The sequence below is a fragment of the Uloborus diversus genome, chromosome 8, assembly GCF_026930045.1.
Source record: "Uloborus diversus isolate 005 chromosome 8, Udiv.v.3.1, whole genome shotgun sequence".
Taxonomy (NCBI): domain Eukaryota; kingdom Metazoa; phylum Arthropoda; class Arachnida; order Araneae; family Uloboridae; genus Uloborus; species Uloborus diversus.
Genome location: NC_072738.1, coordinates 148591805 through 148617724, shown reverse-complemented (window position 1 = coordinate 148617724; position 25920 = coordinate 148591805). Strand labels below are relative to the sequence as shown.

Sequence of the window (25920 nt, the reverse complement as noted above, 5' to 3'; positions counted from 1 at the left end):
GACCTGCTGTCCATGTACCAATGGTCAGAGGACACTCCTTGGATGTCATGTTGTATTAAAAGCCCTCTTCAGGCGAATTTTAAAAAGATCGAAATCTACGTTGGGAACAGTGGAAGTCTTAGCAAGTTAATCATTTTTATTAACAAAAGATGTAATATTTTGTTTATTAAATATACAAAATTTCAACCCACAAAATTCAAAAAGCAAAGCCACATTTGCAAATTCGAAAGCTTAAAGTATACATATACATGATCAGGGTCTTAAAAATTCTGAAGTCCAGCTTGCCCGAGTCACTAAAAAATAAGACTAATTCTTTTAGTACAAGAATCTTTCAAAAGTCATGTTACACTGAATTTTCCTTATTAATGCTGGGGACTAATTTGTCAGGCTCTTAAAATCTTCCCTCGACTCCTAAGATTTCATAATTTTTGTCTGTCTCTGTACACAATGGATCGTAAAAATTTTGTTAGAAATCCAAATAAAGTTGTTCAAAATTAATTTAGGAAATCTGAAACAATACAACGTAAAAAACCGAATTAAACAATAACAATAATTGATACAGTGAAATTTATGCAGGATGCTTATTATCGTGCAACAGAATAATAAAATCGCTACCACTATTTTGATCTAATCTATTTAATGCACACACACATACACCTAACAAAATTTAGTACTTTGAGGGCATCTGCTTTAATTATGCGGTGATTTTTTATATAAAGGTGTGACCTTTTTTATTAAGAAGTACATGTGGGTAACACGTCCTGCCCATCTTATTTTTTGGAATTTAATGTATGACCAGCTGGCAAACGCTCGAGAGGAAGACCGAAAATTAGATGGCTGGATTGTTTGGAAGGAGACTTTAGAACTCTTAAATCCACTAATTGGAGAAGTCAGTCAAAAATAGATCCATGTGGAAGAAGTCAGTGATGATGATAATGATTATCTTAGGAATTCCAGAATACTTTCATATAATCAGTGACCTGTAGTTTCTATAACTGGTTTGTGGTTAACAGAATATTCTTTAGTTTATTGCAATATCTTCGACATCTAAAAGATGTACCATCATCATCCAAATTTACACCACCAAAGTTGCCCTACATGACTAATGATAAGGATATAGTCTGAAAAATGCAGGGCCGTGGAGTCAGAGGGGAAAAGGACCAACTCCAGCTTTAACCCCTGGAATTTTTGAGTATTCAACTCTGACACCTTTATCACAAAGTCAGTCGAACTTCGACTCTATGATTCTGCAGCCCTGGCAAAAGTTGAAGGCTTGGAAGGAAATTGACCCCTCCAACTGGAGTTTTAAAGCCTTCGGTTCCCAATTCCTTTACCCCAAAATCAGCCTGAATCTGCAGCCTTGAAAAAAAAAAACTTTAATAAATGATTTGACTTATCTAGTTCAAGTAAGTATATTTACCAGCACATAATTTTCCAATAAATAGATAATTTTGTTTTGAACTTTCTTCCCACACTAGTGAACATAAGTTTCTCTAGATACAACCTGGCAAAAATGTACACTCATTCTTACTACATTTTCCAAGTAGCTCATGAAAAAGGTCCCATTGTGAGGTGCATGTAATGTATCTGAAGTTCCCCTAAAAACCTCATCCTCCCTCTGATCCTAGCGGATGCTCTAAACCTTTATACTAATGTTCTTTTTCTTTTCCCACTTGTGTATGAAGCTCCTTACAAATAGTTTTATTAGTCTGCAATTGCACTAATGTTTAAAACCATTTCTTTTTAGAAAAACCAAATTTTCATGTAACTAAATAATTATAGATATGTTTCCAAGCATTCATACCAGCTTTTCCCCAATATTGATTTATTAAGAAAGGCAATTATTCGAAAATAAAAGCTTACTTTGATAGGTGCTGAACTGCTTGGAACTTAAATGTACAAAGAAGAATCTTAAAGTCCTCATTCGAGAAATTCTTTTGATAAGAAACCACAGTGCCCCAATCAACTTCCCCTGTTGCTGGTGCCTTAAACTGGCCCTCAAAGTATATGTATATATATTTATTTTATTAATTTAATAGATTAAAAATGTAATAGATGTAATTTACTAACTTAATAGATTAAAATAGAATTATGCAGTACAGAATAAAATATAGCACAAATTTTACCTCTTGCACAATTGGGAGATGTATATCTTTAAAATGATTTCTAAAATACAGCTTTGTTAGAACTGGAATGCATGGAATTATGCAGTGAATGTCTCCAAGATTTTGGCAGTATTTTTCAAGAGATTTCATACGATGTGGATTGAGATAAATATCTATTTCAGCTTTAGTGAGGTCTGAAAAATAAAAATATATATTTTACACAAAGAGAGAGGGGGGGGGGGGGGGCAGACACACACATATATACATAAAAGTAAACACCTCTTACACATTATCTTAAGTAAGGAAGATATTTAAAACAATTTTTTCTTTAATTTACAAATTTTATATATAATATAGTCTTATGTCTGATGTTTTCTGTTGAGCTGAAGCTTTTAATGTGTTTCATTTCTTGAAGAAATCTTGCAATGTAAAACAATTAAAAGTAATTCGAAAAACTCTTGCCAACTTAAATTCACCACCTTGGTTGAGGTGTTAAGTTTACCCCCAGAGGAAAGACTTACCGACTTCGCCATCACAACAATTGTAAGCAATGTGACATTAAAGTTGAGTAGTCAGGGGTGCCCTACCCCCCCCCCAAGAGCAAGGGTCACACCCCCTAAATGTTGTGAAGATCCTCCCCTCCAAAAAGTGAAAAATATCTCTAAAAACTTCAATGGTGCAGTCTGTGCCATGACCCCCCTCCCCCCAGGTGGGCGGGCACACCTGAAGTAGTGCACTTCCTGATTGTTATTGGTTTGTATGGTGATAAATAATTAAAGGCCCGTATATTATGTTTAGTTTAAATTAGTGGTGTCCAATTCATGGCCCGTGGGACACATGTGACCTACAAGGCTGATCCATGTGGCACATGTACAGCTTTCTCTCGTGCAGTAAAGAGATGTGTAATTTCAATTAACTTCAGAAGAACATTTAATTCAAGGTCTACTTATTCTGCATAGTATTCTTTTACAATCATTGATTTACATTAGTAACAAAATTAGGCTTAATTATATAACGATTATGATATAATACAAATGCTAGAATTATCCTCCAATCTTCACAATTTAAGTTATTTTAAATATATTTATTTTAAGTTATACCAACTCAACATGAAATAAAACTAAATGATAAAAGAATAAATACCTTTACTAAACAGTTGCTTGTTCACAGATGAATGCAGTAAGTTTAAAGCAAAAGAAGATGGAAGGTCTCTGCATGTTGAACATAAAAGAATGAAATAATATTCCTTAAAACATCTCCAATATTCTTGTACTTTCTGATCAAATTCTTTAGTCAAACTTTTCATCATTAAACAGATGTGTTCACAGGATGAGTTCTAAGAAGATTCAGTAGAGAATGAAGTCATATAATTATACTGCAATAGTATATTTCTACAATACAAATTTATAGATTTAAATCCTATTTCTCAAACTAATATAAAAAAATACTAAGAAATCATGCTTCATTCAACTTGAAAATTGCGTGTCAAAAAAGATTATCCAGTATTACATACAGAAAGATAGTGGCTGAGTTTAACTCAACTTTGATTCCTGTGATCCAGGTGACTCAAGATATCAATCACTAATCAATAAAACCAACTGGATGTTCAAAAAGAATAATTTAAGCTCTTTTGTTGCATACCCTCTTTTATTAGTACATGATTTTTTGCGGTGGTAGCACTTTTTACAAAATACTAGGCACCAAAGTGGCTAGATTAGCTGCCTACGGTGACTTGCACAAACCCGCCTCTGGCAGGTTGGTGTAAAACTCTGTTCCTCCAAAGTACTAAAGTTCAACACCTTGGATGCTCTACTTCCAGGGGCTTTGCTTAGCGAAAGAAATTTAATTAATGTTTTTGGTATGTAAATTACATTCCTTCAAAGGTAAAGATGAGAAAATTATTGCATTAAAAAACGCATGGCCTGCATCGGTACCTTAATTAATGAGCAGGGCATTAATTTTCAGCACGGTTAGAATCTAAAATAATTCCATTCCCAGTTCATTGTGCACATTATAGCATAATTATTCTCGAATTATTCAAAAACTTCCACTTTAATCAAAAAAAGAGAGAAATTATACATGCAGGAAAAGAGGCCCTGACTGAGGCAAGATCAGTAGAGCCTTAGGAAAAGAAGAACCAAAGGTTGAATTTGGCATTGTGCCAAAATGTTTTCCTGCGGACGATAGAAATGTCCTTGAGAATAAATGTTTTAATTAATATGTCCTTTAATTAAAGTCGTGGAAAAACTAAACCTTCCTAAATATAACTAAGAAAAATTACGATTCTATTAATACCTGGTTTAATCGTTAATTCTCTGACATTGGAAAGAAGTTAGAATGACACACATAGATGGATAGAAAGATACACTCAGTTTTAATATATAAGATGAGACATTCAAAAGTGTGAACAGTGCAACTAAAGTTACCTTTTCTGGAGATATATATACAGGAACAAATCCAGATTTTTTCCAAAATCTGCAAAGACAGGATTTTTTTGTATCAACTTTTAGCAACAAATAAAGTTTTGACAAGTTTAAAAAAAGTATATTTTTTTTATTATGGCAGTTTAAAAATGAATTGAAGCCATTCCATGTTAAAAAGGATCAAAATTAAAAATGTTTTCAGCTGTTCTTATTAAAAAAAAAAGCTTTTATATTAAAGTCCAAGGTGAATTGTACTGAGAAAAACTATGTTGAACAATTTATTAGAAAATTTTGTTTTCTGTAACCTCCCAGCAGTTTTAGAGTTGTGTTTACAGTTATTTATTTGATTGGTGATTGCCCACCTTACTGGGAGAATTAGGTTCTTTAAGTAGCTTTCCGATTGTTTCAGCATTGGATATTTTGTCATGTGTCTCTTCATTAGACTAAACAGAGTGAAATTTGAAAGTGACTCTTTTTATTTGATTTTTCTCTTAAAGAGGTTGCAATTGACAAAGCTTTGGATTAAGAAAGTGATGGATGCCAAATTCGGTCAAAAGTGGAAAAAGTGAAAAAAAAAAAAAAAAAACCAAGGAAATTCCTCAAAACTGAAAATGTTTAAAAAAATATGTATAAAACCAAGTAAACACTCTAAATCAGTTTGATGTTTTTATAGAAGACCAAATTCACAAAAGAATTATAACTATTTTAGAAGCAAAGATGTGGTGAAGAAAAAATAAGAAACATTTTATTCATAGTTTGCAGAAAATAAATTGTCTTCAGTGGAAATCTACCTTTCCCTATTTTGTTCTTAGTTCATCATAAACCTTTATAGAAGTTTCAGTTAAAAATGGTAACACTCAAGACAATTAATACATTACTCACTTTAACAGTTCAAGGGTTAAATTGAAAGAAGCAAATAAATAGTGCATTTGCTCAGTTTTTCTCTCTGATAGTTGATATAATAACTTTTCAGGAGATGAAACATTACTTTCAACTTTACTACATTCAGCAGTTTCAGGCGAAAGGCAACCAAAGTCTTCATCCAACGAAATACATTTTCCTTCATAAAATTCTTGCAACAGTTGTAATGCTCGAATACCATAACCCATCTACAAGAAAAAGCAACATTATGAAATAACTTTAAAAAAAGAAATTAACGTACTGATATCATGAGAATAAAAGACTATTAAAATAGACATATCATAAATTTTTGGTTTGAATTTAGCAATATTTTTTAATTAAAAAATCATGCATTAAATTTGAAAAACTTAGGAAACAAAACATTTACCTAGGAGCAGAAGTAATTATTGAGAAAAATCAATATATTTGTGGCACAAAGTGCCAGGCTTAACTTTTGATTACAAAAAAAAGAAGTCATTTTTTTCTTTAAAACTCATTTCCAACAGTAAACAGCCTAAACTATGACAACCTAACCTGGCAGCGTCATAATAATGTGATTAGGATCTGCATAGTTTTCACAATGTGCCAGATTAGCTTTGCCCCTACTATACAAATGTGCATGAAATTGAAATGAGGTACGAGAGCTCCTATGAAAATTAAGTCCACTGCACGCGATCAAATTTAAGGTATAAGGAATCCATCAATGCATAAAGCTCTGAGCTTTAAAATAAATGTAAATCTAAAATGATGCGCATATACACATTGACTACTTATATAAGTTTCTGAAAGACATGCTACAATGATATCATTATAATGCTGTGTGATTTGTGTGTTGAACTCCTCCAACCAAGTTAGTCAATGACATTATTTTAGGTAAAAACAACACTAACACTAGCTTAGTTTATCTTATAACAAAAAACAAGCAAAAGTAAAAATGATAAAAGTATTTGGAATACAGTTTTTATAGTCATCTCGTTTATAGCTATATAGTCATCCTGCTGGCTTTGGGAATGATTTTTCATAGAAAATATTTTTGAAAAGATCATATTAAATGCCCACTTTTGAAAATTAAAAAGCAGAATACTGTCTTAGCTCTTTTTTTCTTTTTGAAAGAGGTGAGCTCAGTCTAAAAATTGCAAAAGATTTTGAATATTGAATATCAACACATATAAACTTCTAAACATGCAAAAATGTCATCACAATGTTGGCCATTCACCATGCATTGAAACATTAGTAAGTCTGTTACAACAGCAAATTTAAGAGCTGGTAAGTTAAGTGGTTATTGATAACCCATGCAAAATTTCAAACCAGTTTAAATTTCATTCTGATATAAAATCGGACAAAAGAGTCCCGTCAATTCTTTGCGACAAAAACTAAAAGTTCACTACTATTGTAATCGCAAATGAAAGCGTATTATGACATCTGTAGTTAATATGCAAAGACTGATGTCATTAATTTATTCATACTGATTGGGTTTCAACTGCCATTACTGAAAAATGTGTTAAGTGTTCTGGGCAATACATTTAAAAACAAAAATATACATTTAAATACAAGTTGTTGAGATTTACGCAGTGAAAAAATGAAACAAGGCAGAAATTAAAAAGCATTTAGTTTTATTTGTAAATTCAAACGTTAAAATCATGTTCAATATGAACTTCATGCACAAACATGTTACCTGAATGGTCAACTTGCCTTTTTAACTAAAGACACAAGTTTTTATAAGAAAAGAAATGATAATGCTGCAGCAAAACGTGTATGGCGTCACAATGACAAATCGGCAAGAAAACTTCACTGCCGGTTCGTCCCTTACATTTGCACGAGAAAATATCGGAAACAAAATTAAATCTCAACACAAGTATATATAAAAAATTACTACTTACTCGCCTATAATGGGGATGAGAGACAATGTCAAGTATATGAATTCCCTGTGTGCTCTCCATTGTAAGCCCATTATCCTAAAAAAGAAAAGGAAAAAATATATTAATTAAAACAAAATACATTTTCCCACACAAACAGAACATTGTTAGATGAAATACGGAAAAATAAGGAAAAAGCTGCATACTTTTTTATTACTATAAGCAAGTTCTAGAATTATTCCTTGAACTAATGCTTGTGTACAAAAGAAATGATTGGAAAGGAGTGGAGAGATGTTGAAGTATATGAAAACAGGGGGTGCCCCTCCCCCCCCCCCCAAGAGAAAGGGTGCACTCCCCTAAATATGAAGATGACCCTCCCCCTAAAAATGAGAAAAATACCCCTCCAAACAACGTCCCTAAAAATTTCAATGCTGCAGTCTGTGCCATGGGATTGATAGAATTAGCGCTACTGTCACTCCTCTTTACTTACCATTTATTTAACTTTGTTTACATTCAGTTAAAACGCCGCTCTGTTGCATCACATGATGTTGTCGGCAATCCCATGCTTTTCGCTTGTTAGAGGGCGACACCTGTATTAGACTATTATGCAGATTCATACACGTGGTTAGCCATGATTGGTTGCTGTGTTCTGCATGCGTATGGGAATCATCTGAAAAGGTTCATATTCTTCCAGACAAAATGAATTTCAGGAGTTTTCAGGAGTCAAAAGCAAAATTTTCAGGAGTAATAATACGAGCGGTGTTTACAAGAAAATTAGTCTCAGTAACATTTAATCTACATTGCTGTCAAATTTTGAATCGATTAGTAATTTTTTTTTCACACACTATTCAATAAAAACTATTCTAAAAAAAAAAACAAAAAAACCCAGAATTAAAAACTGGATTCAAAATATTTGAAAATAACAGGAATACACAAAATATTACATATATATCGGCATATCATCAGTACTAAATATACTACAATATAGCAATAGCACTACTAATTAGCAATATAGAAAATATGCTTAATAGCTGTTGCTGTTAACACAAAAACTAGCACATGCTCTTGGTTCATTCTCTAGTGGCAGTTACAATCAGTAACCGTAATAGGAATGTTTGAACAGAGTAACAGATCAGTCGGTTTGAACATACCCCATGTCTTTGCGAAAAGCACTGGGTGCTCTGTATAATATGAGAATTTTGATTGGTTGCCAGCAATTCAATATGGCTGCCTAAACGGAGATGACATGGAATTGAAATTAGCGATTGTTGTTAAAAATTATTTTCAGGAGGAGAGGAGAAAAATCAGGAGATTAAAACAAAAATTCAGGAGTTTTAAGGGCCCTTAGAAGAAAAAATTAAATTTCAGGGGTTTTTCAGGATTTTCAGGAGGCGTACGAATCCTGATCTGACAACTTTCATGTCCCATCATGCATCGATATGTTAATTTGGTTTTGAGATATCACTTACGGAGCACTCACTCTCTGACTCACTTTTCTCACGCGAGGTAGCGAGTTGCTACTCTCTACTGGTTAGGCTGCTTAGCCATTTTACACAAACGTTGAGCATGTGCTAGTCGCAAGGAAGATGTCGACTCGGCCATATTAGTTTAAACTTTTAATTATTTGTTGTTTCTTATCAGATGAGCAGCCAAGTCAGAATAAACTGGTTGTCTTTTCACATATTTTTGTTTTTAAGTTGCTTTTAATGTTTTAGTTAGAAATAAATGTTATTGTTTTAAAGTGTTTTGTTCAACAACAAACTTCCAACCACTGAACACTCTGCAAAATATTGACTAAAGGATATTAGATGTCTGTAGCATCGGCTAAGACAACAGGGGTACCCCTGGCACACCTGATGGAAGGTGGGTACCTCTGATGATAATGAGATGAAGATAATTAAAGTAACTTAAGCATTTGAGAGAATTAGAACAAAGCAAAAGTAGCTTTAGAAGTATTATCAACCTATACATTTATTTGTGTGTGTACTTGTATGTGCAAACTTATATGTTTAATTCAAGTTCTTAAAATACATAATGTAAAAAGAAAATAACAATAAAAATTAATATATTGAACCTTATTTGAAATTTTCCAATCTTGAAAACACTGGAAATTCAAAGTTGTATTATTGCTTCCACAATATATGATGTTTTGAGGAATTACATTTTCTACATGGACCTAAAATAAAATATACATAATCAAGGGAGGTAGCAAAACATTTTACAGAAAACATCATGATACAATACAATTGCTCATTCAGATCTGTAGCACTTTTCACTGCGCCTTGTGGAAAGTTAGCTTTAAATTTTCGAATGCTGAAATAGTAAGCACTAGTGAAACTTCAGTAGGGTGAACTTCGATGAGCTGAAAACTTTGACAAGCCGAAGGGAAAATCTATTCCTATCTAACTGAATGGGGAATTAATATTATTTATTTTCAATAAGTCGAATTTTGAGTCAAAATATTCGATAAGCCGAATTTTATTTCATGATCGCTGTCGGATTTTGCTTGCTAACATTACTTCATAAATCAAAGTCCTCCCCCCCCCCACCAAATAGTATCAAAAGATCATTAGTAGTTATCAAAAGATTTCTAGAGGAGTGAATGTAATTAATCATGGACATAAATTTAAAAATTGAGTAGAGCTTTTTTACAAAAGAAAATAAACATTAAATTAATCAGATTATATGAATTTTGTTGCAGTTGATGATGAAATTTAAGTCACAGAGTACCGAACCGATCAAGATATTTTATCATGCATAAATAAAAATAGCAAACATGTTTCTGGTGTTGAAGAACTGGCACCAGTGATAAAATTACCTTTTATTCAATGAAGAGCAGCATCTGTATTACACTTTTTTATTCAGATTTTTTTTAAACATCTTTTTTTTTTTTGGTAAGTAAAAACCATTATGTTTCAGCATAAAAAATTAACTTGTTTTCTAATCTAATACAAACTCTTGAATTAATACTGCCAGCCCTGCTTAATCGTGTAACGGATAAACGAATACCCCGCTTATATGAATAAAACATCCCAGAACTGAATATTTCCCCATGGACGAAATGTTAAAGATCCCTGCTTAATCAAATAATTTCCCTGGATAGTCGAATAATATTAATCAGCTTCCGCAAAGATTTTTGCTGAGAAAATTTTTGAATGTTAGAAATAAATTAAGTAAGAACAATTATTGACATTAAAATATAAAGTAATATTTATCATTGACAGTGGGCAAGAAAAACAACACTCATATTCCATCAAAATGTTCCCACTATTCTATCAAATTAATTTTGTCTTTGTTATTACAAAAAAAAATATTGTAGTCAATAATTAAATGAAATTACACACACAAATATACTCATATTAGACAATGATAAATTAATAAATATTAAATCTAAGATACAGTAGACGAGGAGAGGGAAAAGGGAGCCAGAAAAGTGTTTCCAATAGACCTTGAGCAAGCAATCTCCTATTATTGAATTTTTCAAAAAATAACATACTGAAAAAAGGAGCCAAATCAACGATTTCATAACTCAAGTTGTAAGTTATTTTTTATAATTTTCATATGTACTTGTAATTTATATACCAATTATGAACTATTTTGTTGTTTATTTAGCTTATTTCAAAAACTTCTTAGCAGTAACATTAATTATTTCTTTTATATAGCTATTGATTTGTTATTGTAATGATTTGAGACAAATATTGTCAATATAGAAAGATAAATAACATGTCCCCGCTTTATCGAATAATATTTCTTGAAACCGATGATATTCGATTAAGCGGGGCCGACAGTATTGCAATTATATTCCATGTTAATTATGTCAAATAGATATATGATCTTCTCGATTCCTTATTCTATCAATTTTTGCTCATAACTTAAATTTATTGAGTTTTAGTAGCAGAATTTTATTTTATTCTACAATTTTATTTTTGTTTTCAATGAGCTGAATTTTCGATAACTCGAATTTTTTTCGCTTTCCCTGCAATTTTGACCTATTGAAGTTTTACAGTATTGTGTTTCTCAGGAAAAAGCCCCCCCCCCTTTTTTTATTGTTTCTAATGCATCTGAATTTGCTGCAGTTTAGGGGTAAATATTGGATTCTTATTGTGCAAAAATAGAGTTTTACTTCTATTTTAAAGAGGCAATTGGGAAGTTAATTTACTTTTGTTGGTTTTATTAAGAAAGTCAAATGGAAAGTACTAGTCTGAGGATACAGTGGTGTTAAACCTGATAATCACTTTGGGTGTATCTCATTTCTCGATGCATTGAGCCTTCTTGTTGCCTCCTGGCAAGCGTGGTAATCATGGGCTAGTTTTCTTTCAGGGGAAAAAAATAAAAATCAAAACCAGCTTCTAAAATATTGCTCATAACTGCAGTCAACAATGTACTTACATTACACATAACGATTTTCCTTGTCTTAATGCATAGTTAGAAACACATAAAATGTACTAAAAATACATTTTTACACATGCAATTCAAAGTTTAATTCTTAAAATTTAGTACAAAAAACATTGCATTCACTGCCCTTAAGCCAGGGCTTAAGGCAGAACTGCAAGCAAAATACTGATATCCCAGTTATAATGTCCAGAGACTGCAGTTTTGTCCTTGTTATGGACTCATTAGTCTAGAATAGTTAGTATCCTAGCTAGAAGTAGATGTTCTCTCATTGAAGCGGATATCACCAAAAAGACTCCAGTTTTGTTCTTGTATGCAGTCTCTGGTAGTCATAATCGGGCTGTTGGTATTTTGCATGCAGCCGTTACCTACTGCTTATTATATAAGCTTTTGCTTTCATTTTTGAGTTGGAAGTTAAGTGCCTTTTGATCACAAGTTGTACGATAGGCTGATTTTTGAGACAGGAAAGCAGAGCTGTTTTGCACCCATTGCATAACTAAACCTAATTATGATTTTGAAACAAAAAAAAAATTAATCACCTATTTGCTGTGCTTTCTGGAAGTCTGAATAATGTATTTGTGTGCTTATGAAATTCCAATTAATACTTTTTTATGGTATCTTTAAAGAATAAAAGTAGTATTTTTTTATTTGGTTAAAAATTTTAATTTTCATATAAATAATATTTTTGTTCGGATTTTTTCCCCAGTTAAGAATCACATCAACCTACAATAGTACAAGAATATGAATACCTAATTATGAATGGGATGCTTCACTTGTCAAATCGACTAACTCCATGAAACAAAAAGTAGAGAAAAGTTATGAAGAAGATGGTGTTAGTCATAGGAGTAAATAGGCCCTTGTGTTACTTTCTGCCATCACATGGTCAGAAATGCACCAAACCAAAATTTTAATACAAATTCACATGCTAAGCATTGATAAAGCACTCTCAAAGCAAAAATGAGGATTTTTTTAAAAAAAGTGGAGTTAATCGATTTGGCGATTGAGGCATCCAACTAGCAATGTTAACAAAATCCATAAATTAATATATAACAAAGCAAAAAGAATTTTATGGTTAGGTTAAGAATCTCTGTGCAAGAATCTCTATTAATAGGTTTAATTGCTTATTGTTTCGCATTATAAACTTTGAAAAAATAGCAATTAAAAATACTTACTTTTCTGCAGAAAATTTGGTATTTCTTGTACCACATTGTAAACTGAAAATATTAGCTTTTTTTTCAGTGACTACAAACAGACCACATTGAATAGCATCCAGAGATGTAGTTTATTTTGGGAATGATTTTTAAAACTTTCGCAACCCCTTTAGAGAAACGAATAAATCTTAAGCATCATACTAAAATTGTTAGGAAAAGTACAGAATCTCTAAATATGTAATATTTCTTCAATGTGCCAGTTAACAAGGACACAAAATTGAATCAAGGGCCTATTGAGAGAGATTCTATTGTTTTCAAAAATATAGAGTAAAAAATACAGAATGAGCACAAATGATGGACTCAATTTCAAAAAATCAGTCCTGAAAAACTACTGTACATATTATAACCCCTTTGATGTGACCCAATGAAAAAAAAATCACATGGCATGTGAAACAAACTGGATTACAGATCAGATGAATATTGCATAACAAAAGTTTTATACACCGAACAGCTGAAAAGAAACTAGGCATATTTCTCTTGATACTTAGGTATCCCATATTATAATACAAACAGTAGTTTTAAAAAGATGATTTTTAATTTTTTTTATTCATGGTTTGTGCTCACAATGTATTTAGCGAGATAGAAAAATTGCAAATAATAAGAGAGTTTAGACTAACCAATATTGCACATAAAATTTCTGGAGATGATTTCATAGAATTTGAATGAGGTGGTAAAAGACAAAATATGTGGTAATCTGGATCATTTGCAATTTCAAGAATGTAATTTGCTGATATTGTTCTTTTGGAAGAGTATAATAAAGACATAAACTGTTGTAAAAAGGTTTCTGCATAACTGTTGCGACTAAAGAGAGTTTCACGACACACATACAATCTGGATATTTCTGTTAAGGTGATAAAATAAAAACCAAATCTGATAAGTAAAAACGAAATTTAAAATTAATTTTCAAATTCAATACAAAAGTAGATTTGTAAGGAATAGAAAAAAAAAAAAGAGATTTCTTATACACAGAGATAAATAGAAACATTTTTTAAACAAATATTTGACAACTAAAATAACAGACTGCTTAAAATTGGAAGAATGCCATTTTATTTTGGCTACACGTTAAGTTGGTTATTTATCCATAATTGTGATTCAAATAAATATATCAAAGATTCTAAAAATTAAAAAAAAAAGAATAAATAATAATAACACACAAAGTTTAAATGATACTAGAATAATGAAAGGATACAATCTACACTCTTGTGGCTCAGGGCAACCATGAGTTAAGTGCGGAACAATTGCTGTTTGAAAGCACAGTAAATCATTGAGAAAAACTTCAACAACATCATCAGCAGCATAATTAAGATGTTCTGACAAGGATATGCTTTCAAATCTTTGCTCTAAAAATTAAAAAAAAAAGTTAGATAAATATCAATTTTGCAACATAAATAGATAAAAATCTAGTATGATATGTGCAGTAAGTAATCAATGAAACCAACTCGAGTTTCGTTTATTTCAAACCTGATTAATTTCTCCCAAATTTAACACTGCAAATACAATTAGTTATGCATTAAATATTTATTTATTATACTAAATAAGTAAAATTATACTAAATAATTAAGTTCTCACTATCCTATGTTTTCTTATTATATTTGAATCTTCCAATTTTAATAAGTAAAGAATCCTTATCAGTCACTCGTAAAATGCTTCAATTTATTTACAATGCAGGCAATGGTAAGTGTTTCTTCTATTTTGAAATATTCAGCATACAGAGGAAAAAGATCTATGCCTGCTTCGCAAAAGTATGCAGATGTACTAAGCTAGGAGGGGGGGGGGGAGGCAAGATACAATCTGTCAAAAATGGCACTTTTTGACGCATTAAAAGGCACTATCCATTCACCCTGTAGAAGTAGTTGCAGCATTACACAATAATTTGCAAAACAACCAGCAACACAATTGGGAGGGGGGGGATTATACTTGAGAGGAAATCTTTGTCTAACATTAAGAAAGCAGTGCACAATTTCATGCACTACAAACTATTCATTTTTTTGATGTAAAGTATACAGAATTTTCCTTGAATCTTGAAGAGATGCTGGCCAAGTTCATTTGTGAAATTAGTATATCATAAAAAAACAATAATAAATAAATAAATAAATTTAAAAAAAAATTTGAAAAACTAAATTAGACACCAAAAATAGAATGTCACCGATAATTGTTAAATTCAACAAAAGTAAAATATTAATATTACTTTGCAAGAAATTTAACATAGACTCTATATTATATTTGTTGTTATATTTTTTAATGTTTAGTTTTGAAATTTTACCAAAACTTCCTTCCTTAAAATCTCTTTATCTCGGATTTTTTTCCTTTTCCACAAAATTCAAAATAACCAAGTTTGAATGTAGAATATAATGCGTTTCCAGATGATTTATTATTTGGGTAAGCTTTGATAAAGTTATGTTCTAACAGAAAACTATACTTTGTTGAAATCAAATTATCGGTCTAAGAAATAATAACTTATTTCCAGAACTAGGGATATGCTTACTGATTAACTGATGTTGATTTTCTCCTAGGTGAAGTCAAGCATTTAAACATGGATGTGGTAAAATTATTTCTGATTTAACAGAGTGTTTTCAATCGAAAAAATGTACTTGAACTTTCCAAGAAAGGCCTGCATTCTATCAAATTCACTTATTTCTCATGTTTGTGTAAGATGCTAGATACTTGACCCAGATATGAAATTATAGCTACATTGAGAAACATGAAAGATGCAGACTTTCACAATGCTATTGATTTAATGACTCTATGCTATCTTTTTTAAAGAAAATATTTTCTTATTAATGCACTGAAGAAAGGTTTTCCTGTCTTACTGTCAATTGCCAAGGATGTATCAGATGTAGAATGGAAGCTAATGGAAATTTAAGAAGATAGAACAGGTAAAACAATTTAATTTTCAACTACAGAGTTCTCAAAATAAGTTTCAGAACAATAGCATACTAAAATCAAAGAGTGCACAAAGAATAGACCCAATTTCAAACTTTGTGTTGTTCTGAATCATTGCTTCAAAGTTGGTAAAAAAAATAAAATATCAAGCTATTTTAATCATTCAACACCTAACTAAGCAAAAGCAAACTACCGTGTTATCCTGCATTATCTGGCATGTCGGAAAAAAGGGAGGTTGACCAGCATGCCGGGAAACCCGAATTTTACGACACGCCGAATAATTCAAGGTTTATTTTGCAACAAAACAAAAGTAAATTTCCCCATTCAGTTCCAATCAGAAAGCAAACCAGTGTAAGGAAAAAAATAAATAAGCATCGAAAGTAACCTCTTTTCAAAAAAAATTGTGCATTGCAAAAATATGTGCTTGTTACTTATGGTAGGTCATTATTAACAGATTTAATTATAAGCCAATAAAGTAATCAATTCAGAAGCAATCATTGTTTCTGCGATTTGTTCATAGTTTTTTAAATAAATTATTTTAGGTTCTAGAGAGGTAAGTTTAACTTATATTTATTGAATACCTATGGTAAATTTTTTAGCACTAGTTTAGGGATGGTTCTTTTCTGATTAAATGTTTGCTTAGTTTTAATTTAATTTTTATAAAATTATGCGCTATTAAACAATATTTTTCTTGTTAAAATAACAAATGACATTGTTACTAAACATTTTGACAAAATTAAACTATTAATTAATGCTAATAGGATATGTATAAAACTTATTTTTTAGCATTTTTAAGCTGAACATATATTTTTTATAGTATTATTATTTTTTTCCTAATCTCTCGATTTTTCCGGCATGCCGCTAAGGATCAGGCAAGTGTTATTGAAAATCTGGTGACCCCCGAATTTTGTGGCATGCCTTGAGTGACAAAATGTTTGCAGTGAAATACTAAGATAGAGAAGGACAACATTCTAAAGGCATGCACGAACAAGTCTTCAATGTTTCTTTTACAAAGCGCTTAATAGAATCATAGGACTATATTATAATAACATTTAGGTTTATAGTAATTTTATAACAAGAAATCAGACTAAGAAGTTTTTATTGAACATGTTAAATTAATCGTTTGTTTGCACCAATTATCTGCTAGATCTGCCAGTGGCTTTCAAAGCAGGCTAAGCTCACACTGATGCTTGTATTACAATGAGTTAAAAATAAACTGAATAGAAGAAACAAGAGAAAAAATATATATTCACCAACAGATGTGAAATTCAGTTCTTTGCTTAATTTATTACTACTTCCTAGTAACTTTGAAGATTGAAAATCCTTAATAATGCTTTCATGTAAAAATTTCCCAGATCCACCACAGCTGCAATAAATAAACATATTTAAATTAAAAAAATAAAATAATCAACAAAAACTGGACATTTAGTTCATTACAATAACACAATAATTAATCTGCAACTAACTAATAGTACTTTTAGATTGGTATCATGAAAATGAATCTGAGCTTTGCAGAACAAAAGCCATCAAAACACCAGTAGGAACATTTTTGCAAAGCTTATGCTTAAAATAAAATGTAATGCCATTGAGATTTTTAGAGGGGTGGTTGATTTTACACGGGTTTTGGTGAATCTTATCTTTGGAGGCCACCAAACTTTTTTCTGGAGGGGATTTGCCAAACTGAGTCCAGAACGAAAAAACCCGTCTGGATTTTAACATGGATGACTAAATATATTTTATTCAATAACTTATTTAATTAAATACTCTTAGCTAATAAATTTTGTATTTGATTGTTCAAGACTGGCACCATCCCACACACACATATATATATATATATATATATTATTGTGTTTTTATTGGTTTGGTGTATGTCTACTTTAGTATAATTTACCAACTCAATTTTCACCCACTTCCTGTGATCAAATGCTTTTGAAATTTGGTATGCGATCTCAGATCCAATGGTGATGCAATGTTCTATAATCAAATAAATCAATTAACGATTAATTATTAGTTTATTTCAATTTCTGCATAAATCTTTAAGCATGGCAAAAAAATGATCGCAAAAATTATAACTAAACATGCATAGACCCCTAATTTTGCTGCATCAGATAAATTCTAATTTTCCAAGATAATTAGAACATGTATTATAATTGTTTTAAACTAATTTCATACTAACATGGGAGTGAGCCTTCAATTGAAAATGTATTGTTGAGCATAGTCATTGTTGAACAATGCTTTAATTAAAATGTATCTCAAATTCTTAAAGCAATATAAAAATAAAAAATAGAAAATGCTATGCATATTTCAGATTGGTGAACTTTCAATGAAAAAGCTGGAAAATTTCAATGAAGTTTTAAGTTGAGTTATAACTTAAAGCACATATATGTGTGTGTGGGTTTTTTTTTTTTTTTTTCTCTGCTTAGATCATCTTTGGTATATTTTTGTAATCATCTTTGTGTTTCCAGTTCATTTGCAGAGAAATAAATGTATGACATTTTTATAATTCCACATAAAAAATATTCTACTTGCTAAGATCTTATGTGGAGCATAGAAATTTAAATAAAGCTAAATGTTTTTTATTTACAATGTCATTTATGGTGCAGTTTATTGTGTTTAAGTTTACTTTATTGACTGAATAAATTCACCAAACTCTGTCATAGTCAATTTAACCATCTCAGTCATTATCTGATCGAAGTATATAAAATAAATGGAACATTTCAACTGTGCAAATCTAAAAAACAGAAATTAATTAATGAAATATAAAAGTTTTAAACTACCATGTTTTTAAAATGAACTTAAAAGTATAAAATAATTTCTCTAAGCTTCATGTAGATTAAAGCCCTATATAGTTTCAGAATTCTTTGCAGGTTGTCTGGAAAATTTGTAATTGTGAGTTTTCCATGTAAGTGCTTAAAAAGAAAAACATGGGGCGCACATACAATAGATACCGACAAATGTAAAGGATAGCTATCAATGAGAAAACTTACACCTCAGTTTATACTATTTGAAGAGCGATAAAATTGTTTTTTGTTAAATTTTAAATGCATTCATTGTCTGTTGAGTGTGCCCGAAATTTTTTCTTTTAAAGCTTAAAAGTATTTTGATAGCTATTAAATCCAACAATCACAATATTTCTAGACAATCTGTAAGAAAATTCTGAAACTGTATAGGGCTTTGAAGCTACATCAAACTTAGAGAAATTTAAACATTTTAAAAACATGGTACAGTGAAACCTGTGTAAGTTGACCACTTGCGATGCAGTACTTTGGTGGTCAACTTAGACAGGTGGTCAACTTATAAAGGGGGGGTAATGATTTTTTTTTTTTTTTTTTTGTCATTTCTTGCACCATGTGTTCATTTTTTGACTAATTGACACTTATTCTTTCTTTTAAACTCACTTTCATTGTTTAGCATTACTTTGAAACAATAATTTAAAATGTTATTCAATTATTTTTAGAGATTATTTTCCCAGAATGACATATAATGTGTCATGCAAATTTAAAATTTCAGTAAATTGATCAAAAAAAAAGTCTTATTGTTTATGAAAAGTTACTCATTTGGTATTAATAGTTCCTAAAAATTCATAGCTAATCAAAAATTACAAATTTTTAGCTTTATTTTTTTCTCATATACATTTATAACCCCATAATGATCTACTCAAACTCAAAAGGAGGTTTAGTTATGCTGCTGTTTCATTTAGTTGGTAAAATGCTGATCTGGCATCAAAAATATTCTTGAAAGCTATAAAAAAAACAATAATAAAAAAATAATAATTTGCTAAATAAAATTTTAAAAAGTAAACCAAGTGGTCAACTTACAAAGAGTTTTTTTACAATACTCCGAACCAAATTTGATGTTCATTAGTGGTCAAGATAGAGAGGTGGTCAAGTTACAGAGGTTTTCCTTCATTATATAAGATAGGACTAATTCCGTTCCAGACAAAAGCGGTCAACATAGACAGGTGGTCAACTTACAAAGGTGGTCAACTTTACAGGTTTTACTGTATCTTAAAACTTTTTTAATTTATTGATTATGTAAAAGTAACTTAACAGGATTTGTTAGTAACAAAATCTTGGGAGGGGAGAATATTCCGGATAATTTTCTTATTTAAATATAGAAAGTTCCCTGATTTTATAATCTTGACTACCACATATCTATAAGATAGAATCACAAAAAGGCAGCATACCTGCTGTTTTCTCTAGAAGCACAAGCAGATTTTAGTAAGAAAAAAAAGAAGCAAAAATTCGAAAATCTGATTGGGGAAAAACATTTAGGTTACATTCAAAATACCTAAAGACTAAGCTTTCTTTAATTAAATGTTATTCAGTTCAATATTTAACTGCATGACATTTCAAAACTCGCACTTATCTTATTTAGATTAATTTTTTATCATTTTTTGTTGGTTTTGATTTCAAGGGTTTGTTAGCAGTAGTTTTAAAAAATAATTTTAGAATGTTTTGTATGTTTTGTGCAAAAAAAAAAAAAACGGTTTTCTGGTGCTCTAATGAAAAGAAATTCCTAAAAGGAATACTACAGAGGATTGGCAATTTAATGATGGTAGATTATGATTTTCGCTAATGTTTTGAGAAATTTTGAAGATACCCTGATAATTTGTTCAAGAAAGTAAAATCTTCATGAAAAATACCCAACTTCCAGGTTTTGTTACCTCCTTGCAAGATGTTATTAAAATATGCCTCAATAAATACTTTATACCTATCAACTGTTGAGGACATTAAGAGCACATGAGAACCAGCAAGTCGTTTCAGTAATTGAAAAGGAATTGCTGCAGCATCTTCAATAATTACAAGTTCAGCTTGTTCCAATTTCTGCTCAACATCATTTGGATAAATAAATCGAACAGCTTGAGGATGATGCTTAAATACATTGACACCAATTAGAGCCTTCTGAAATTCAGGATTCACTGATTCTATTACATCATAATCTGTATCCTCCTGGTACGATAAAGGAAAAAATCTGTTAGTAATTCATTCATTTTTACTCTAGCAGTAACTGTAAGATAAAATATTTGCAGTATCTCCTTGAAAATGTAAACTGTGAGAGAATTAATGCATTTAAGTGTTTCTGTATTTTAGCAAAATTTTTGATTATTGAAAAAATATATATATTCTGTTTTTGAAAAATTAAACTATAATTTAAATTTTTGCTCATTTATCAAAAATGGTATTTTTAAATAGAGATTTATCTCTTACACACCTGTTTAAGGGAGTAAGAAGTAGCAAGCAAAATACTTAACAATAAATCATTGGGTCCAACGTCACTTAAACTTTTCTTTTTGTGCCTCAAATACAGGCAGTGTTATTCTACAAAATGAGACTGGTCCTCATCATGGCACATTTTATCAACAGAAACATCTGAAGTACCAAATAGTTTACAGAAGTATTTCCCCTTGAAATAAAAAAGTTTTTTTTATTTTTAAATCTGAGTTTTACAAAAGATGATCTTCAAAGTTAATAGGTCTGCTGGTTTGGCATTGGACCAGCAGGATATAAATTTTAGCGGTTCATGAGACCAAGTTCCATTCTTGTTTTTCTTTTAAAAATTCCAAGCATCATCATTTTTTGTATCTATTGAGAGAAAGTGAACACCTTTATTAACAATTCTTAGGTTTTCTTACTAAGAAAAGATAAAGAAATTTCTAAAGCATTATAACATTGTTTTTCCCACCCTATTGCCTGTCTGTCTCCTAAAACAACACAGATTAGATCATGTTGGATTAATTCCTTTACCAGTATTGATGAACAGAAATATGCTTGTTATATTTTCTGTTTCTGGCTCTTGATTCTTCCCTTCACTCACATATGTCTATTACAAACTGCTAATTGACTCCATTTCACATATTAATTTTGTTTTATACATTTTTTTTTTTAAATTTTTCATAATTCAAAACCAGGACACAAGAATAGACACTAAATGTGTGTACAGACAAATGCAAGTTTGTGTTTACTGGTCAGCTGGACCAGCGACTTATTTTTAAAATTTCTATTCCTGAAAAAGAGTTTCATGGAATAAATGTTGTAAATAATGATAATAATAATAAAAATAATAGTAATAATAAAAATTCCAATTTGGTTAGCTTCATAAAATGACCTTATAAATTTATATTCAATAAATAAATAAAACAATGAATTATTATTTGAAGAATACATTTCGACAGTTAAGGTTTTTTATTGAATATAAAGCGCAAAAAAATTAGGTTTCATTAATCTGCTTGTTTTTTTATGCTTTAGTGTTAACCAGTTTTTTTTTTTTTTTTTGACTCTTATTGCTTAGTATGCATTCCTTTTTCAAGACGGTTTTCACTCACACACATATACGACTTCTTTTAGGTTTAGGGTAACGGCACCAGTAACCAGGGTTGGCCGAATTGGACCCAATTGGGTTGGACCCAATGGGTTTTTTTGAAAAAACCCACTTAAAAAAACCCATTATTTAACCCACTTTTGGATTTTTTTTAAGCTTTCTGAGAAGTTTTTAAAAAAATAATTAATTTAAATACTTTCACAATTTAAACTTCTTTTTTATTTGTTCTTCACCACCACAGACAATGAACATAAAAAATGAACTTTGAACTTTAATAGTATTTCTTAACTCTTAACGGCATTAAAAAAATACTTCAAAGATTTTAAATAAATGTATTTAACTTTTTTCTTTAATTGGTCAATAAATAACTCAAATTGTACTGACCAAGTCCCGTCACATCTGATTTTCTCAATATTTGTAGATTGTGCAGAGGAAACTAATCTAGTTAAAAGGCTTTCATGTGAATTATTTTCTGCTAACCAACACGTCACAAATCTCGAATAAACACAAGGTATATTTTTGAGAAATAATCAGATTTTTCAAACGGTCGACAGAAAACAGAACAGGTACAGTATTTTCATTATCTTACGAAAAGTTAAGTATTTCTTACTCTGTACACAGAAATAGAAAAACAGGCAACATAAAATTCAAAGAAATGTTTTGATTAAGCTGGAATTTCGTAAAAAGGGATTTAAACTACTTGAGGTTCTACCGTAGTTTTGCATAACAAAATGAAATACAATAAAGTAAAATGCAAAGAAAAAAATGTAGTAATTAAAAACAAACAATAGATCTTATCACTCGAGAAGTAACTTTGCCTTAACTGTTGGTAATAATGAAAATTAAAAAACCTCAAACTTCACCATTCTTGGGTTTTTTCGTTTTTTATACTTTTCTTCAGAAAACGCTAAATTTTAACTAGTTTTCCAGCTTTTTTTACCCGAAGACAATTTTTGCACTTTGTCCATATACTTACGCTACAATATGCTACAAGTACCCCACATTTTCCCTAAAAAAAGACAAAAAAACCCACATTTATTTTAAAAAACCCAACTTTAGTTGGGTTTTTTTGGGTTTTATTTAAAAAACCCCAAAAAACCCTGGGTCCATGGGCTTTTTTGAAAAAACCCGGGTTTTTGCCAACCCTGCCAGTAACAGACATGCTTAAAACATCACTCTCAGGTTAGCTCAATTTTCGGAGCCTTTTAAGGTATTTAGACTTTTTAAACCAGTTTCCTCTCATGCAACTACATTTCATCTAACGTTTAGCGGCTTCTGGATCCTTGAATGAGTTCTATTTTTTAATTTTATTGGCTCATTTTTGAAAAAAAAATCCGAGCCCCAGTAACAGACACCGACAATTGTGATGATACCCAGTAGCATATAGGATGAGGAAAGGAAGGGTAATGAACAGAATTCTTTTTTTCTCTTCAAAATGTGCAAAAGTTCTTTATTTTGAGAACTAATGCCTTATTAAATTTAAATAAACATGAAACACCGTTTGGCGTCTTGGTGGCTGCTCATAACCTTCCGCCACTGCCTTGTAAATACCAACTGGCACATAAAATTCACTCTGATAACACTAGATGGTTGCACCGTATTCATGGGTAGCAGCAACATCAGTTTTACCTGCCTAAAATTACTATTATTTAAATCCAAACTTACGACTGCCTGTTACTGGACCCTTGTCTATTACTGGTGCTGTTACCCTACTGAAAAATTGTTGAAATAATAAAAATGAAATTTTAAAATATAAATATAAAATATAAAATTACCTGGTAGTTTAAAGCATCTAAGCCTTTAAATAAAAACTGGAACACATTTTTCACTTTATTATAATTTAAGCATGACAAATATATATTTGAATAGTTCAGTGCTAAAGAGCCGGCAACAGCAAGTCCAAAAGCAGCTGATTTCCCTCTCCCTTTAGGGGATGAAACTGATATCACAGAGTGAAGAGTTCTTTTCTTGAGAAAGTCAAGTAATTTTATTAGTAAATTAGCCTGCTCTGTGGTTTGACAAAGTTTAATAAGAGGTCCAAGTATCATATCATTCTGATGTTGAAGCTGCAATTCTTCTGAGCAATTCTTAGACTCCTTAAAAAAAAAAAAAAACATACATATACTTTTATATTCATAAACAGGGTTTGAAAATATCATTTTTTTTTTTTTTTGAAAATATCCGATATTTTGATTTTTATCGGATGTTTTGACGCATATCCGATATTTTCGATCAGCACAAATTTAAGTCCTCAAAATAGTAAATGCATCCTCAAATCACTCTTTATTTTCTAATAGTATTATTACAATATGTAAACTTAAAATTAAAGTTTCTTTCATTTTTTATGTCTAATATTTCATTTTACATTTTTATCAACTTTAATAAAGTTAATTTTGTATTAGCTGTTTTACTCATTTTTCTTCTGTTAACTACTTTTAGTTACATAATTCAGAAATAAAATAAAAGTCAGCGCACATTCATAATTTAACTAGGCATTTTTAATCTTAATTAAAATTGTTACAGTACTGTTAATTTTATAATTATAAAATAAAAAAGGAATATTACATTATTTTGCTGTATTAATGATGTGTTAATACATCTTAAAAATATAACACATAACTTTTTAGTTATTTTTAATAATAAATGAACACTATTACTATGATTCATATAATTTTTTATACTGAAAATACTGTAGTTCAAAAAATAAATATCAAAACTATCAAAATATCATGATATTTTAAAATAAATATTGTATATATATCAAAATATCATGATACAGTTGGCTCTCTGTTTAACGACTTTCAAGGGACCACAAAAAATCGTCCTTAAGTAGAAATCGTCCTTAAATAGAAATTGTCCTTAAATAGAAATTGTCCTTAAATAGAAATTGTCCTTAAATAGAAATCGCCCTTAAATAGAATGCTTTTAAAACTAAAGTGGACCATCTGGGGCGGTGAAAAGCCGTCTTCAAATAGAGAAAGTCGTTAAATAGAGTGTCGTTAAACAGAGAGCCAACTGTATTTTAAAAATAAATATTGTATATATATCATGGTATCAATTGATCGATATATATCCGTAAACTCTGGTCATAAACATACAGAAGTAATAATTACACAGAGCATTTATTCATTTTGTTACAAGTGACCAATCAAGGCATTTTAAAGTTTGTTTTTAAAAAAAAAATAAGGTCTGCTATCTATCAGTGGAGACCCGGCTCAGACTTGTGCTCTTATGGAGGGAAATTACTTGCACAGGTTTTTTACCAACTGTTTCTTACACGCTATGTGAAAAGTGGTCTTTCAAGTGGTTATTTGTAGTAATAAGAATGATTTTCGTCTATTTTATTTGGTTTTAATCCTTTTCGGGGGACATTTTAATACACAATGGTAGTCTTAAAAAAGAAAAATAAATAGGTCATCAATATACCTGAAGGGATATAATGAAGTGATCCTCAAGTATTTCACTTTCATAAAAAAGTTATATTCGCAATTCCAATAAACTGGAGGGGGGGGGGGCGCTGCAGTCACTGTCTAATGACGGATGAAAAAGGTGAAACAAATAAATGCTGTAACTTATAACTTGCTTTGATGCTTAGTGAATTACAGCAATTTAACGTGTTTGTGGGATGCTTTCTTTTCTATGCTTCTGAAATTACATTACACCACAAACTGTCAGAAGAATGTAATTTACCCCAAAGAAAACACGTGGAATGGAATGTTTTACCTTTTTCTTTAGTAGTGGTAATCACCGCAAGGGAGCATATTCGAGCTCTGGAGTTGCTAATTGGCTTAAACATAACAGTAGCCCCATGGGGTTACTTTTATTTGTT

The 25920-nt window shown here is 30.6% G+C and overlaps 1 protein-coding gene across 1 annotated transcript in view; it reads right to left on the bottom strand.

Annotated features, from left to right (window-relative positions):
• LOC129228187 (RNA cytidine acetyltransferase-like) overlaps positions 1-24187 on the bottom strand; it is a gene marked incomplete at its 5' end in the record, with an annotated part of 29844 nt that extends 5657 nt beyond the window's left edge. Inside the window, 11 exon segments of the mRNA XM_054862850.1 lie at positions 2127-2299; positions 3249-3441; positions 4532-4580; positions 5411-5637; positions 7309-7383; positions 9359-9460; positions 13505-13718; positions 14077-14227; positions 17024-17136; positions 20484-20722; positions 23867-24187. Coding sequence (XP_054718825.1) covers positions 2127-2299; positions 3249-3441; positions 4532-4580; positions 5411-5637; positions 7309-7383; positions 9359-9460; positions 13505-13718; positions 14077-14227; positions 17024-17136; positions 20484-20722; positions 23867-24187 — 1857 coding nt within the window.
• Positions 24188-25920: the final 1733 nt, after the last annotated feature.